This window comes from Ursus maritimus, unplaced genomic scaffold (genome assembly GCF_017311325.1).
Source record: "Ursus maritimus isolate PB19 unplaced genomic scaffold, ASM1731132v1 scaffold_31, whole genome shotgun sequence".
Classification (NCBI taxonomy): domain Eukaryota; kingdom Metazoa; phylum Chordata; class Mammalia; order Carnivora; family Ursidae; genus Ursus; species Ursus maritimus.
Window position 1 is genome coordinate 19,385,217 of NW_024425675.1, and position 15,615 is coordinate 19,400,831.

The 15,615-nt window shown below is 44.8% G+C and overlaps 1 protein-coding gene across 2 annotated transcripts in view; it reads left to right on the forward strand.

Moving 5' to 3' along the window:
- Positions 1-15,615, forward strand: part of FAM171A1 (family with sequence similarity 171 member A1) — a 125,851-nt gene that overhangs the window by 53,408 nt on the left and 56,828 nt on the right. For both annotated transcript variants that reach the window (XM_040645375.1, XM_040645376.1), the window contains exon 2: positions 15,208-15,435. In XM_040645375.1, the coding sequence (XP_040501309.1) occupies positions 15,208-15,435 (228 nt within the window). The remainder of the gene's footprint in view (positions 1-15,207; positions 15,436-15,615) is intronic.

Below are 15,615 nucleotides of genomic sequence, written 5' to 3' on the forward strand. Positions count from 1 at the left end.
GGAAGGTGTTCTAACTAGAATTCTCTCCCTGGCTCATGGGTGGGGAAGGCCAGTCCGCAGTTGGCCACCCTGAAGCTTCATTGTAACCTCTTCCATACGTGGACTTTTCTGCCTACAGTCGTATTCCTGACTTCTTTGGCCAGCAGGCTCTCTTTGGGATGTACTCATTGGCCCTGCCCCTCCAATAACTTTTGAATTCTTGATCTGAGCCAAGTGATTTTTCAGTGAGTGTACATGTGCGACCCATTTGACAGATGACATTTAATATTGCCTTTGTGAAGAAGAGCAAATAATAGCATCGGCTTCCAAGTATATAAGACAAAATACGGCAGACCTTCTGTACTAAAGCTTGGAAAAATAAATCTCCATTTTATGTTGTAGAATTATTAATCGAGTTGGCAGTGAGGAGGAGTGTGGAACTCTTATTTTTCAAGACAAGAGCGGAAAATAAAATCCCTCTATTGACATTGATGCCAGTATATGAGCTATAAAGGCTAGAAAGTGAAATGTTAATCCATTTGGCACAAATTAAGAGCCATTCTATAAACTTAAACTGTGTGGAAAATATTGTACATTGGTGCTCACTATGGAAAAAAATCCCAAGGGCCAGTACTTTGCTGTTCAGAAGAGTCACGTTTTTCCCCCTCAGATGGAGCAGGAAATTTAAGTTGGTTGTGAAAAGTTTTAAATTTCTTAGACAGCCCCTATAAATTGGATTTTGTAAATATTGGTATTAATCAGAACATTATAAGGTCTGTAACATGTAGACATAATACAGAATTTATTCAAATGTGTGAAAAGCAGAAATGGTACTTCACTAAACAAATGTACATTTTCAGATGTTAAATGAACAGCAACTACTTAGCATAGAATTCTAATTCCAGGGGCGCCTGGGTGGCACAGAGGTTAAGCGTCTGCCTTTGGCTCAGGGCGTGATCCCGGCGTTATGGGATCGAGCCCCACATCAGGCTCCTCTGCTATGAGCCTGCTCTTCCTCTCCCACTCCCCCTGCTTGTGTTCCCTCTCTTGCTGGCTGTCTCTATCTCTGTCAAATAAATAAATAAAATCTTAAAAAAAAAAATTCTAATTCCATTTGTCATTATTGCCTGTGATGACCTAAATGTGGCTTTTCAACTCTCAAAGTTTAAAAGGGAACTAAAATGATCAGTGCTTTAAAAACAAACAGAACACACACTAACACTTGGAGTGGAAAACCCACTGAGTCTGCAGCTTCTCCCCGTTTTCCTGTGGGGGAGGCTGGGTCCATGAGGAACATACTGGAGTGTCATGATCCTGTTAACCGAGTGGAGCAGAGTGGCTGGTAGGGGGATAGGTGCGATAGGAGGAGCAGGAGAGGTTAGAATTTGCCAAGAGAAAAGGGCAGCCTGGGTCATCCCTGAGAGGGTTATTTAAGAATTTGAGGGGCACCTCGGTGGCTCAGTCGGTTAAGTGGCCGTCTAACTCTTGGTTTCGGCTCAGGTCATGATCTCAGCATCGTGGGATTGAGCCCTGCATGGGACTCCTTGCTCAGCCAGAAGTTGCTTGAGATTCTCTCTCTCCCTCTCCCTTTACCCCTCCCCTTGCTCACGCGTGTGCATGGTCTCTCACGCTGCCTCTCAAAATAAATAAATAAATCTTAAAAAAAGAGAGAGAATTTGAAACTGCTCTGGTAAAAAAGAACCTTCATAAGCTAAAAGGCATTCACCCAAACTTGGGACTGTCTTATCTCTTGTTTTTCCCTCTGACTCTCCTGGTCCTTCTCCCGGGACCCCCTCCCACTCCTTTCCTGCCTCAGTACCTTCATAAATCCTGGACTACCCTGGTTTCCTTAGAGTCTGTCCAGAACTGTGAAGAGTCTGTATTCTGCCTTACTTGTAAGCTAAGAAAGCAGTCTCCCGTGGCGTGATACATGCAGGTGGAGGACACAACACTTGTGGGTCAGAGATGAAGGACATGTATATCCCTCACAGCAGTAGCAAGAGCCAGAGTATCGGTGTTCTTGCCCCAGTTTCCTGAACCCCCTTTCCCATAGGGCTGGATGATACCCGCACACACAGTGGGTTGTGTTACAGAAGCTTAGGGAACCCAAAGGGGATGTCTGTCCCTACTTCGAGGAAGACACATCTATCTTGCATGGCTGGTCACTAAACATCCTTGAAGAGATAGTCTAGAACAGAGAGTCGTCTATGCCTTACAAGATGTTCAGAAATACAAGAGACCCGTGTAGACATCTCTCCTAGCAGTGGCAGCTCCTTGTGCCCTTGGGACTTGTTGGGGGCTGGGTGTGAAAGAAGAGGAAGAATCTTCCGTGAACCTTTTCAGGAAGTCTTTTGTAAACTGTCTGAAGGTCCTTGGTGAGCCTCACGTACAAGTCAGATGTTGGGGACCGATTACAGAAATGACTAACAGCTATTAAACTCTCGCCATGTGCTGTGTTCTATAGTAAGCACTTTACTATGTCACTGTAGCCCTATGAGATGATGTTGGGGGGCTCAGTGTTACCTCCCTTTTTACAGATGAGAAAACTAATTAAGAGCATTAAGGAGTCAGTGGGGAGATGAGACTCAAATACAGGTTGTCAGAGTCCTCAGCCCTGTGCTCTGAAAAGCATACTATGTTCCTTTTTTTAAATTTCTCTTTCATTGAGAGGCTTTTGGAGGTGGAGAGAGGGGAAGCCCTGAGATTTTGTTTCACCCGGTAAAGTTAGGGGAATGTGGGCCAGGAGGCAAGGAATGAGCTCGTGCTAGCAGACGCCTTCTGAACATCGTCGCCGGTCCTCCAGCAAATCCTATAAGGTCTTTATGGATGAAGACATGAAGGCTCAAGGAGGTTGTGGGCTTGACTGGGACCACACAGCCCTTGAGTGAGGAGCCTGAAGCAAACCCTGCACACTGTGGCTGTGAGACATGCCTTCTGTATACATTCGGCAGTAGTCCTAGACACTCACATCAAGGACCTTAAAGCGTCCTGAGATATTTAAGCTTCTTTCTGAAGCAGAAAAGAACATTTTAATAATAGGTTCACTGTAGCTTGTTACTATCTCCATTCCCTTGGAAAGATAAGCACATACGGGTGATTTAATCACTGCATTGACTAAACCAGCTGCTTCTGGGACCTTTATCTTTCTTTCACAGAAGTTCAAGTGCCAGAGAGCCTCGCACACTTGGGCTATTCACAGCCTTCCAGCAAGCCACTTCAGCTTGCATTTTTTTTGCCCCTTTTTTCCATTCTAAAAGTAGTTAATGAGTCCATTTCTTCACCACTAGCTCCCACTTAGCACTTTCTGTTCTCTTCCTAAAGAGAGAAATGACTTGCTAAAAAACAAAACAAAACAAAAAAACTTCGTAATCATAAACATCTTTAGGCTTCTTTATTCAGAATAAATGTCATGTCATGTTGCTGTCTACCTAGTCGTAGACAAAAACTATGAAAAGTGTATATTCATAGATATAAGGAGATCTGGAAACACACATATGCATGCGCACACACACACACACACACACACACACACATTTTTTCCTCCACCAGGTTTCCTTGGCAACCATCCACTAGCATCTTCCAGCAGATCTTTAAAGCTTGGCTAAGGTGTGTATGTTAATTTTATAGACATGCTTAATATTGCTCATTAACTTCGCAGTTCCCAGATTCTTCCAAACTCTCCTGAGGGGACTTTGTGACTTTGTGAAAAATTTTAAAGCACCAACAGAACAGAAGCCTTTTAAAGTGTTTGCTTTCAGTGATTTCCTTACAAACACTTGTGGGTCCGCTTGTCCGCAGTGTTTCATTGTCATAATTCTCTTGTTCGGTTCGGAAGGATGCTCTGTGAGCTTATACAGGCATTTGCCATATTTACATCACCATGGCAGAATCATTGTGTCCTTTCCCATTTCTGACTACAAGGAGGATTTTGTTAGGTTTTTACATATGCATTGATTTCTATGGAAAAGGTGTCTAGAGTTGGAGCCGCAGCTTTGTGAAAAGCTATTTTTAGCACCATCTTGATGCTCAGTAACTGTTTGAATTCTTATGTCTTCTGAGTAGCTGGAACATCTTTCATTCTACGGTTTGAATTTTTTTGGAGAAGTTCTCCCCAAGATAACTAATCGTACCTTCACATAGTGCTTTAAAGCTACATCTGAGCAATTCCTGTTACCACGTAAGAGGGTTGGGATTGTGTCTGTTTCGTTTATTGTCAGATAACTTTTTTAGGTGGGATCACAGGAACAGTCTGAAAGGGTTGTGCCTGCGAACACGTGGATTGTGTATGTAAGTTGTTGGGTTGAATCAGGCCAGTCCAGCAACAGTTTCCAGATTGTCCTGGCATGTTTACCCAGATAACCCCTTGACCAGTCACGAGAATGTAGTCACTTTATAGTTGCTTTTATAGCATAACGCACATATGGGACCAGCCCCAGAAAGCTTCATTTTGTGCGGGTCGATAACAGAGAATGACTTTCTGCCGTTTAACTGAGTGGTAAAGGGAGAGACCTAACAGGATGCTTATCCAACACGCTTCAGGAGGTTGTCGGTACTCGAGTATGACATTTTGTACTTCCATTATAGAGTGTTTCAGGTTGCGGGGGAAGGAAGCCATCCTGTCGCTTTAAAAAAAATAGAAAGTCAGTGTCATACACGGATACATCATCTATTCTCTCTCTCTGTCATAGCTTCTTTAGTTGCTGTGTTTTTGTGAGTGTTTATTGTGTATTTCAACATTCTTGGCAACTTGGTGGTGTTGGGTAGAAAATTGTTAATGGGATGATCATTGGTTTGACCCTCATGCATATTTCTTATAGGAGGGAGGAGGAATCCACTGATTTATGGCCCAGAGATATCCTGGCAGCCCTGCCAAGACGGAAGTAACATATGTGAGAGGGACAGACAGACGGGAGGCGGGGGGTGTGGTGAGAGAATGTGTTGTGTGCGGACAGAGTCTGTTGAGACTGTGATGGGAAATAAGCTCAAAGCTCATATCCTGCAGAGGTGGGCAGCCAGCAGAAGCCGTTCATGGAAACAGCACAGATCTCTCCTCATTCCAAACGGAAGCTGTAACTGTGGAGTCTACCATGTAGCGGGCTTTTCATGAAGTTCAGAGCCCAAGTCAGTCGCCAGAGATTGTAAAACAGAAAAAGGCACAAAATGGGATCCTAACTTCCCCGGGGGCTGCAGCAACAAACATACCTCTTCCATGCTTTTTCAAGTGAATAGAAATTCAAATGGAAATACAAAGATCATAATCGTCCGCTGATAATTCAGGGACACATTTGCAAGGAAAACCTCCCAAAACGGGGGAGGAATTCTGTATCAGATATTGTGACCACAGATTAATAGGTCTCAGGGCAGCTCCTGATTCAATGAAGACCAAAGGTGTCTTCAGTACAGAATGGCTCCTGACAGGACAATCAGGGGGACCAGGAGAGAGGCACTAGTGCTCAGCAGATCAGTCCCTCTGAAGTACACCCGCATTGTCCTGTCTCCTCTGAGGACAGAACAGAAATGCTGCTTTGCAGAAGAATGCCATACTGAATACTACTATGATAATTAACCACACACAAGGTGTGCCAAATGCTCCAAGTGCACCTAAAATTGGACATAAGGGAGTCCTGGGATATACACTTGGAGCAGATTTTTATTGTCCTATGTATTATATATGTGTGTGTATATATATATATGTATTATATGTTGTATATTATGTAACATATGTATTATGTTATATATTATATATTATGTAACCATAACATATAATATATAATGTGTTATTTATATATAAAATAATGTATATGTTAACATATAATAATTATATATAATTAATATAGTATATGTTAATATAATAGGTTACATAAGAGATCTCATTTTATACAATATATATTATATAGAGATCTTGAAAATATATATATAATTTGCTTGAAAGACATGATTCATTAAATTTTGAGAGCAAATAAAATTGAATGATAGGGTGCATATGCACTATGTGAAACTGGAGAAAATACAAGAAAACTCTAGTACAAAGTACATTCTAATTTTGCCAGATTATAAAATAAAATAAACCTTTCATATTTATAAAAGAAATACAATAGATGGAAAGTTTCCTCTTCCCACGTCGGGCATCCTAGGATGTGCCTGTAATTGCTGCATAAAGACAGGGAAATTCTGTGAGTCTTCTGATACTGTAAAAATGTCACCACCAAGTAACATGGGGCAAAGTCTCCTAGAGCAAAGGTCTGATAACGTTTTAAAAATAAGTTCCCGGGGCGCCTGGGTGGCACAGCGGTTAAGCGTCTGCCTTCGGCTCAGGGCGTGATCCCGGCGTTATGGGATCGAGCCCCACATCGGGCTCCTCCGCTGTGAGCCTGCTTCTTCCTCTCCCACTCCCCCTGCTTGTGTTCCCTCTCTCGCTGGCTGTCTCTATCTCTGTCAAATAAATAAATAAAATCTTTAAAAAAAAAAATAAGTTCCCATTTGGAAAATGTTTTTAAGACATGAAAAGCCATCATAACTCCTTTGAATTTTGGTGAAGTCTACCTAATCATAGTGCTGGCGGCTTAAGAGAGTTCCTTTCCCACCCTTGGCCTGGGGTGAGGCAGCCACAAGGGTTCCAGGCAACTTGGGATGGAAGCCTTCGCTTGGCCTGCTGGTGGAAAAAGACCTCTCTCTGCAGGGCCCCTCTGGCCAACCTGGCAAATGCTGCATTTCCAACCGGGTGGGTTGCTGTGGAAACCAACAGCTCTAAAAACCAAAAGGAAAGGAAAAATTAAAATCCCAGAATAAAGACTAATTTGAGGGGATATAAAAGGGAATGAAAAACAGCCACAGGGAGCCAAAAACTTCACAGAAACACAAACAAAACAAACAAAAAAAGACGGAGTCCACAAACTTCACTTTCCCTTCCCAGATGAAGCCAGAGTTTGTGAGAGGTGAAAGGTGAGAGGCGCAGGCTGTTCAAGGAGCAGGTGAGCGTGGTCTCCCAGCTCTGTCCCAGCAAAAACCACCAAGGACTTTCCGATCTGGAGTAGGACAGAGAGCTTGAGATGTTGGTCTTGGAGTTTGGATGAGAGATTATGAAATAATGTGTTCTGTCACTTGCAGGAAAGTAACTCAAGGTATCAAGTATTTGATGAAGATGCGGGAGAGGAAAACAGAGAGAAAAAAACCTCAGGGTTCGTGGGCAGTGCATGAAACCTGAGTGGGCTTCCATCTGTGCGTCTGCAAAGTGAATGCCATCTTGCCTGCCTCTCGCCCCTACCACTATGTTTGCTCTCAGCTTGCTGCTTAACTGGTGGCTTCTCCAAAGCCAACAATTTGAAACAGCCTTGTTGCCTTTAGCTCTAAATCTGTGGCAGAAGAAAGGAAATGACTAAAAGATAATGTTTCATTTTCTACCCACAAAGCAGATGTTCTTTGTACTACTTCAGATGGACTCGCTGGTGCCCACAGAGCCAAACTCTGTGTTTGCCAAGAGCGAAGGAGCCCTGAGTCACGGTGGAGGGAGAATTCCTGAGTGGTGGTTGCTTCCTTCTCGGTTCTTTGACTGGCTGGTGAAAATTTGAGGGGAATGCTCTAGAGGTGGTGGCTGAATTCCTGATCCTGAAATAATTCGCTGAGTAAGAGTGTGTAGCGAGAAGAGACCTGAGCCCACATTCCGGGGGGTCCACCCACCACGATCAGACAGAATGGAAACACAGGATGGGTATTATGTTAGTCAGGGCTCTCCAGAGAGACAGAATCAATAGGATGTATGTTTATGTGGAACGAGATTCATTATACGGAATTGACTCATGGGATTGTGGAGGCTGAGAAGCCCCAGGATCTGCAGGGTGATTCAGCAAGCAGGAGACCCAGAAGAGCCAATGGTGTAGTCTCAGTCCAAAGGCTGGCAGACCTGAGACCCACGCAGAGCCGGTATTTCACCTTCGGAAAACAGGAAAAGCCCACGTCCCAGTTCAGAGTCTGTCAGGAAGGAGGAACTTGGGGGAGGGTCAGCATTTTTGTTCTACTCAGCCTTTCAACTGATTGGGTGAGGCCCACTCACATTAAGGAAAGCAATCTGTTTTACTCAGTCCAATTTAAATATTAATCTCATCCCCAAACACCCACAGAGAAGCACCTGGAATAATGATGACTAAATATCTGGGCACCCCGTGGCCCAGTGAGGTAGACACATAAAATTAACCATCACACATATGGAGAAGTTAGGCCAGAGCGTGGGAGGAGACCCCGGTGGGTGCAGCTCCAAGGCGACAGTCTTCAGCCACATGGTGTCCTGCTAGGACAGTCCAGAAGCTGAGGAGTGCAGACACCACCACCCGCTCTGGCTAGTTTCACCAGACAAGACATCAGTCAAGCTTTTAGGTAGCTCACAGAAGTCCTGGGGGGACGAGGCTTGCAGCCAGAACAGTGCCCAAGCAATATGGCGAGACTGAGCCGGGGACGCCCTGTCTCCCTCCTGCACTGAGACAGGACAGTTTGCACCGTGGGCCCCAAACCAGATGCATCCTCCTTCGGTCAGAAAAAAAAGCACCTGCTTTTTTATGTTGCTGTCTTCTAAATCAGAACCCAGCAAGAGGACATCAGATTCGCAGAAGTCCATTTCTCCTCCTTGCTGACCAGGGAGGCTGGGAAACCGAGGTTTCTGGCATCTGCCTGAGGCTGAATGCATGATGTGGGGGCACAGTCCAAAGGGGAAGACTGTTCCAGAGATACCGGTCATCTTCCCACACTATCCTTCGAGCCTCCCTTTAATTCTCAGCTCTTCCAGAAGCATCCCATGCTGAACTCCATAAACCATAAGCATCTTGGCCAGTATTCGTGCAGGACGCTCACAGGCACCCCGCTTTGTGAGTCTTCTTTCACCCCCACGTCACCTCTACTTCTGCAGACTTGGGAGAGCTTTTTATCTTTGTTTTTGTTTGTCAACTCCAGACCTCATTAGTCTCTTCTTTGCTCTATTTTTCACTCTGCTTACCCAGTTTCATCCTTTTTGCTCTCTGTCACATGGGTTGTTCAGTTGGTCTTACCTCTCCCACTGCCCCCCAAAAAACCCTAAACTTCATAAACACAAGAGCCATATCTTTTTTCTTCTTTTTTGATCCCCCACAATATCTAATGTCATGCTAAGTGTACTGTAAATATTTTCTAATTATCACAGTTCATTAGCTAACTGAATTAATGCTTTTCAAATGAATTTGAGTAGTCTCTATTAAAAACAATAATGAATAGGAAATAAATGGGACAACAACAACAACAAAAACCCAGGGCTATTTAGGCAATGTATCCGATGATATCTGGAAGTTAGTTTTAGGGACTCATTCTGCAGACTTATTGAATGCCTACTATGTGCCAGACGTTATTCTGTGTGTTTAGAATACATGAATGAAGAAGAAAAAAAGAAACAGACAAAATAGCTCTCACGAAGTTTACATTCTGGAGGAGTCAGCCAGTTAATAAACACATAGAATCGATGAGCGTTGTGCATAAAAGAAGAAGCAGAAACCGCAGGAGAGTATCAGAGACATGGAGATTGCCATTTTAGATAGGACGGTCAGAATTGTGAAAAAAAAATTGCCTTTAGACAAGCAAAGAAAACTGAATTTTTGCTGAATACGAGATAATATAAAGAGGTTGTTCCATGAATTGGGTATGGTAATGGCATTTTGGTTATTTTTAAAGTCCTTATCTGTTGTTTTGGGTTTTTTGTTTTTGTTTTTGTTTTTTTTAGGAGAGGGAGAAGGTGGGGGCAGAGGGAGAGAGAGTGAATCTTAAGCAGGCTCCATGCTCAGCGAGGAGCCCAATGTGGGACATGATTCCACAATCCTGAGATCATGCCCTGAGCCGAAATCTAGAGTCAGATGCTTTACTGACTGAGCCACCCAGGCACCCCAAGTCTTTATCTGTTGTAAACTGAAATATTTGTGGAAAATAATGTGACCTAATATAATTGTCTGGGATTTGTCTCAGAATGTTCCATCAAAAAAGTGAGAAGGAAGGAAAGAGGGAGGAAAAGTTGAGTCGGGAGAATAGACGAACGAAGAATGGTAGAAAGTTGGTATTTGAAACTTGATCAGTGCAGAGGGTTTCCTCATACTATTCTTCCTATTTGTATAGATGTTCTAAAATTTCCATCATAAAAGTTACATAAGACTGATGAATCATTGAACTCTACCTCTGAAACTAATACTACACTGTATGTTGAGTTTAAATTTTAAAAATAATTAAATTTTTAAAAAATTTTTCTTAAAAGTTAGAAAAAAGAACTAGTGGTCACTAAAGTCATTCAGGGGGTGGGGTTTTTTTATTTAGAGAGAGAGCGAGTGAGTGGAGGGAGGGCAGAGGGAGAGAGAGAATCTCAAGTTAGACTCCTTACTGAACATGGGGCCCGGCGCAGGGCTCGATCTCACCACCCTGAGTTCATGACCTGAGCTGAAACCAAGAGTGATGCTTACCAGGTGCCCCAGGAGGTGACATTTAAGCAGACGAGGAGGAGAGAGATGCATGGAAGGGTGCTGGGGAAAAGCGTGCCACGCAAAGAACATTGGGCACAAGCATGTTCCCAGAACCCTGGCTTCTCCTTACTCCTTGAATGGGGGCAGGTGTAGGAAATGAGGGCTGGTGGATACTTGGGGGTGGAATAGAGAACACAGAGCCCTTTAAGTCACCGTAAGGACTTCAAGGGCAGGTCAGACCCCATGAGGGCTGCTGAAGAGCTGCGTCAGAGTCGTGCTCAGATGTATTTTCCTCATCGAACCATTCAGGTACCTGCCTTTCTTTGCTCAGATCCTGAGATGAGTGTTTGTGGTACATGATCGTGCTATCCAATAGAATCTTCCGCAATGCTGGGAATGCTCCAACTCTGCTGGCCACCGTGGGAGCCCCTTGCCACAGGTGGCCGTGGAGTACTTGAAATGTGCCTAGTCTGATCCAGGAGCTCAATTTCTGATTAAATTTATTTTGATTAATTTAAGCTTAAATTTAGATGCCCAGAGGTGGCTGGTGGCCCCTGTCTTGGACAGTGCAGTGTTAGGACGGGTGGCTGCACTCCGGCATTCCCTCTACCCCAGTTTTTATTCAGTTCCAGCGGCCAGGTCATTCACACCCCAGGGCATTTGCACCTCCACTGGTTGGTTCCTGTGTGTCCTTCAGGCCTGAGCTTACAAGACTCCTCCTCCAGAGGCCTTCCCTGACCTCCCTGTTGGAGGTAGGTTCCCCCTCCTGATGGCATCCTCGGTTCATAATTACATGTGGTATTTACTATCTAAATTACTAAATTACTATCTAAATTACTATCTAAAGCCGAAAGGTCCTCTTGTCTCCCCACATAGTGGGCCTGCAGCAAATACTCAAGTGGAAACAGAGAAGCGGCGTCGGTGTATACGGTTTTGGGGGATGGAGACGAGGGGCCTCTAACCCGGTTTGGGGAGGGGTTGGTGAGGCAGGGGCAGTTTCTCAAACCTTATGTAGGGCTTTTAGAAGGTGAATAGGAATGAGGAACATGAAAGTAACTTGTAGAAAGGCCTTTCCTACAAAGATGAGAAGGAGGAGTAAGGAAAGCATGGGGTGGCATCTGCGGGCCTGTGGGCAATATGTGGGGCTGGGAGGGGCCCTGACCGTGGAGGACCTCAGATGCCCTGAAGTGTATCCTGTAGGTCAGGGGCTGGCAGATTTTTTTAAGAGCCAAAAGTAAATAGTTCAGGCTTTGCAAGCCCTAAGGTCAAAACTTCTGAACTCCACCACTGAAATGCAGAAACAGCCTTAGACGATATGCAAATGGTTGTGGCGGTGTTCCAATAAAACTTTATTTATGGCCACGCATTCAAACTCCAGATAATCCTCATGGGACACGATTCTTTTGATTTTTTTTTTTCTCCAGCCATTTAAAAGAGTAGAAGCCTTTCATAGCTCATGGACCATTCAAACATAAGCCGTTGGCCACATTTGGTATCTGGCCATGTTTGGTGGGAGGCATTAAAGGGGGACAGGAAGGGGTCAGATCAGGATGTCGGCTAGCTCCTTCTGGCTTCGGTGGGATCTCAGGGGCAGGTGTGAAAACAGTGGCAATTCCGTGAAGAGGCTGGGCAGCGCAGTCTAGGTGAGGGACAGCGGGGTCTGAAATAAGGCGACCTTAACAAGGATGGGAAAGAAAGGCCTGCCTTGTGACATATATTCTGCAATTGAAATCAATAAGAACTTGGTGATGAATGTTCAGGGTGAGGAGTAAAAGAATGGTGCCCTAGGTCAGCAGGACCCATGAGCTCTCACAGCAGCAGCAATATGGAGTGCATCTTAATGCATATTTCGGTTTGGGCCATTTATAGGGTCTTCCTTTAATCTGCAAAGTGAGAGTAGTTTCAGTAAATAGGGCCTCACCTCATCCTAAGATTAGTCCCCTGGTGGGAACAATCTTGTTTGCTGTTGAATGCACAACCTAATTCTAGATGTTACTCTAGGAAAATGATACCCCAGTAGTCTGTAGTAATCACCTAACTGTACTGACATTCTCCCTCATCCTTTAGGTGTGAACCTAAAGAAGTAGCTAAACAATCTCTTTCAAAGTATATAATTGCAGAATGTAGAGTAGGCTTCTGGTATTAGAAGAAATTCCACTAGTAGAATCTAGGACGTTGATTATAGTAAAACTCCTTTCGCTGTTGATTCAAGAATGCTTTAGCTCTTTCCAAATCTTAGCTGCTCTTGCAAAGCAGCAAACAGTGAAGAGAGCAGGAACCCTGTAGTCTCAATTGTTAGTAAATGTTTCATTACCACAAAATTATGTATATTGTCCCTGCAGCCCTACAAAGCTACCTTTCCACTTGCCCTGTCCTGGGGGATTTCTGCTGTGTGAGTATTCATGAAAGTGGAGTTAATTTACATTATAATTTCGCATGCCACCTGGGGACACCAAGACTTGGATTAAATAAGAAAACACGTGTGTGGTGTACGTCCTGCAAATCTGCATTAAGGTCACTGATAAGGTTGAAGGGGATTAACTCAGTGTATTTTGTAACGCCATACCCTTGCTTTTCGTGATGTTGATTTTATCCCTCTGTGGACATTAGTTTTCTCCCTGAACCAAGTAGCCAAGTTCAGCTTCTTTACCATTTATTTCTGTCTGTCTATGAGGTTTTGAGAGATCTGTTTGGTGCAAATCTCTGATATAGGTCTAGGATTCTTTAGTTCTTCTTTATTGTTGTCTGGTCAAGAAACATATCAAATCACTCAGTGAAAAAAATGGGTGATTGACTAACTTGCAGGATTCGGAAGGTTGCTTTAGTAATTATAAGGTAGTTGGCCAGTTACCAAGGCAGCAGTCCTTGAACCAAAAGGCATTCTTCTCACTGTGGTTGCCCCAGCTGAGAAAGGACGTTGAATATAAAGTTACTACTCATTGAAGAGGGATGCTTCATCCCTGCACTTTGTTTTATCCCTTTCTCCCCTCCGAGCGCCCTTCTCTGTGCCCCATCCAGGCACCGCCGGATGCCATGACTGAGCGCTTCCAAGCACAGTGATTGGGATAGCGTAATGGTAACCACCGTGTTCGTGCTTACTCTGTGAGGCATTGCACTGAATGCTTTCACCGGTCTGTTGAGATATGTGTTGTTGTCTCCTCCACTTTATAGAGGAGCAAACAGACCTAGTGAGGATAAGTACCTTGCCCCGGGCTCCATGGCTAGAACTGGGTGGAGCTCAGATTCAGACCTTGTGGAAATTGCAGTAGGACTCTGGCGTTTGTGCCCACAGGACCAGCACTGCTGCACCTGCCTCCTTCCCCCTCCGTGTCCGGCACTCCCCTGAGCCAGACTGCAGTGGTTCTGTAGACATGAGCCTCCCTGGTCACCTGCAGGGGCTTTGCTTGTCCTTGCCCCTGCCTCTTTATCTCAAGCAGCTCAAAATGTATGTCAAGGAGTGCCCAGGAGTATCCCATGGAATTATGTATGTCCCTGGGTGCTAGCCACTTCCTTCACACCTAAGCAAAAAGTGTTTCTCAGAGCGGGACACACTTCTAATTGTTCTAGAGTACTGTGCTGGCATCTTCTAATCGACGTCCACCATGGTGCTGGAGTCTTGTCCACCTCCTCTCTTCCTGGGTTATTGCAGAGGCCTCGTAAGTGGACGCTCAGTCTCCAGTCTTGCCTCTTCCCCAGTCTGTCTTTCCCCACAGCCAGATGCTTCTATAACAAATTTAATTGCCACTCCCTTGTTTAAAATCTTTGTGACTTCCCATTGCTCTTGGGATCAAGAATGATGATCCTTTCAGGTTCCTTCTAAAGCCCTGAGTGGTCTGGCCCCTGCTCGCCTCTGCAGCCTTATCTTACACGGGGCCTCATGCCCCTCACACTGTCTGTCATCCTTCACAACCTGTCTGTGTTTCTCCAGGAAGCATGGTTTTTTCTTGCCTCTGAGCCTTTGGACATGCTGTTCCATCAGGGCCCCTTGCTGCCTGCACCAGACCTCCCCCACCATAGCACCTGTCTCCTCACTTTTCTTTCCCGTGGTGGTTCGCACAGTTACAGCGCCAGGCACAGGGTAGCAGCTCAATAAACATCTCTTGCATGAACAAATGAAAATTATCCATTCCGTTTTAGGTTTTTAACATTAATTTTGATCTATCACACACATTCATTTATCTTTTCAAATGTTTACTTTTCTTTTTTTTTTTTTTCCTTCCTATAAGCTTCTCTCTTCCCACTCTTCAGGTCCTCCTTTTCAAAGACATTTTGGTCCGCTTTTCGGTCTAGTGTTCATGATTACCAGCACAGCCATCCCGGGTAGCTCTCGTCCATGCTCAGCAGGACTGTGAAGACTCTGGGTGCAGCTCTTTCAGCCTGCAGGGTCATCCTGTAGCCGCTCCAGCCCTGTTGGGCCCTGCGTGCCAGCAATGCTAGGAAGGATAAGAGAGTCCTGTGTTTGTCACACAATGTCTTAAAGGGATAGCATTCTTCTCTCGGTTATTTGTTGGGGTGAGCAGGGAGGAGCAAAGAGGAAGGCAGTTTATGATGGGCACTGGTTCTGGGGGGGGAAAAAAGTGAAATCCTGTAAAATAAAAAGGAATCTCTAACAAGAAAACGTTCCCTGGTTCCAAGGATTCATATTTTGGATGTAGTTCTAGGTTTGCTTAGCACAGCCCCCGCTCCACACCCATCAGCTACGGCAGAGTTGTTTTTGAGGTGGGCCAGGTAATAGCGATTGTTCTTTGTTGCTTTTCCCTCACTCCAGAGGTGACCCTGAAGGTCCACATCAGTGACGGCAGCACCCACCAGCCCATCCCAGATGCGCTCATCGAGATTTTCACCAACCAGGTGTCCATTGCTTCCGGCACCTCAGGGACAGATGGCGTCGCCTTCATCAAGTTCCAGTATAAGCTGGGCAGTCAGCTGATCGTCACTGCCACGAAGCACGCCTACGTGCCGAACTCTGCCCCGTGGAAGCCAATCCGATTACCCGGTAAGGCCGTCCTAACCTTTCTGCAAAGCAGAGCTCATGGTCCAGGCTACTGGTGGAGTCAGGCACAGAAGCAATTTTGAGAGTGGGAGGCAGATGATCAGAAAAATAGGGGTTTAGTCTCTGCTTTACTTTTGGGGGCATCTTTTTTTTTTTTAAGATTTTATTTATTTATTTATTTAT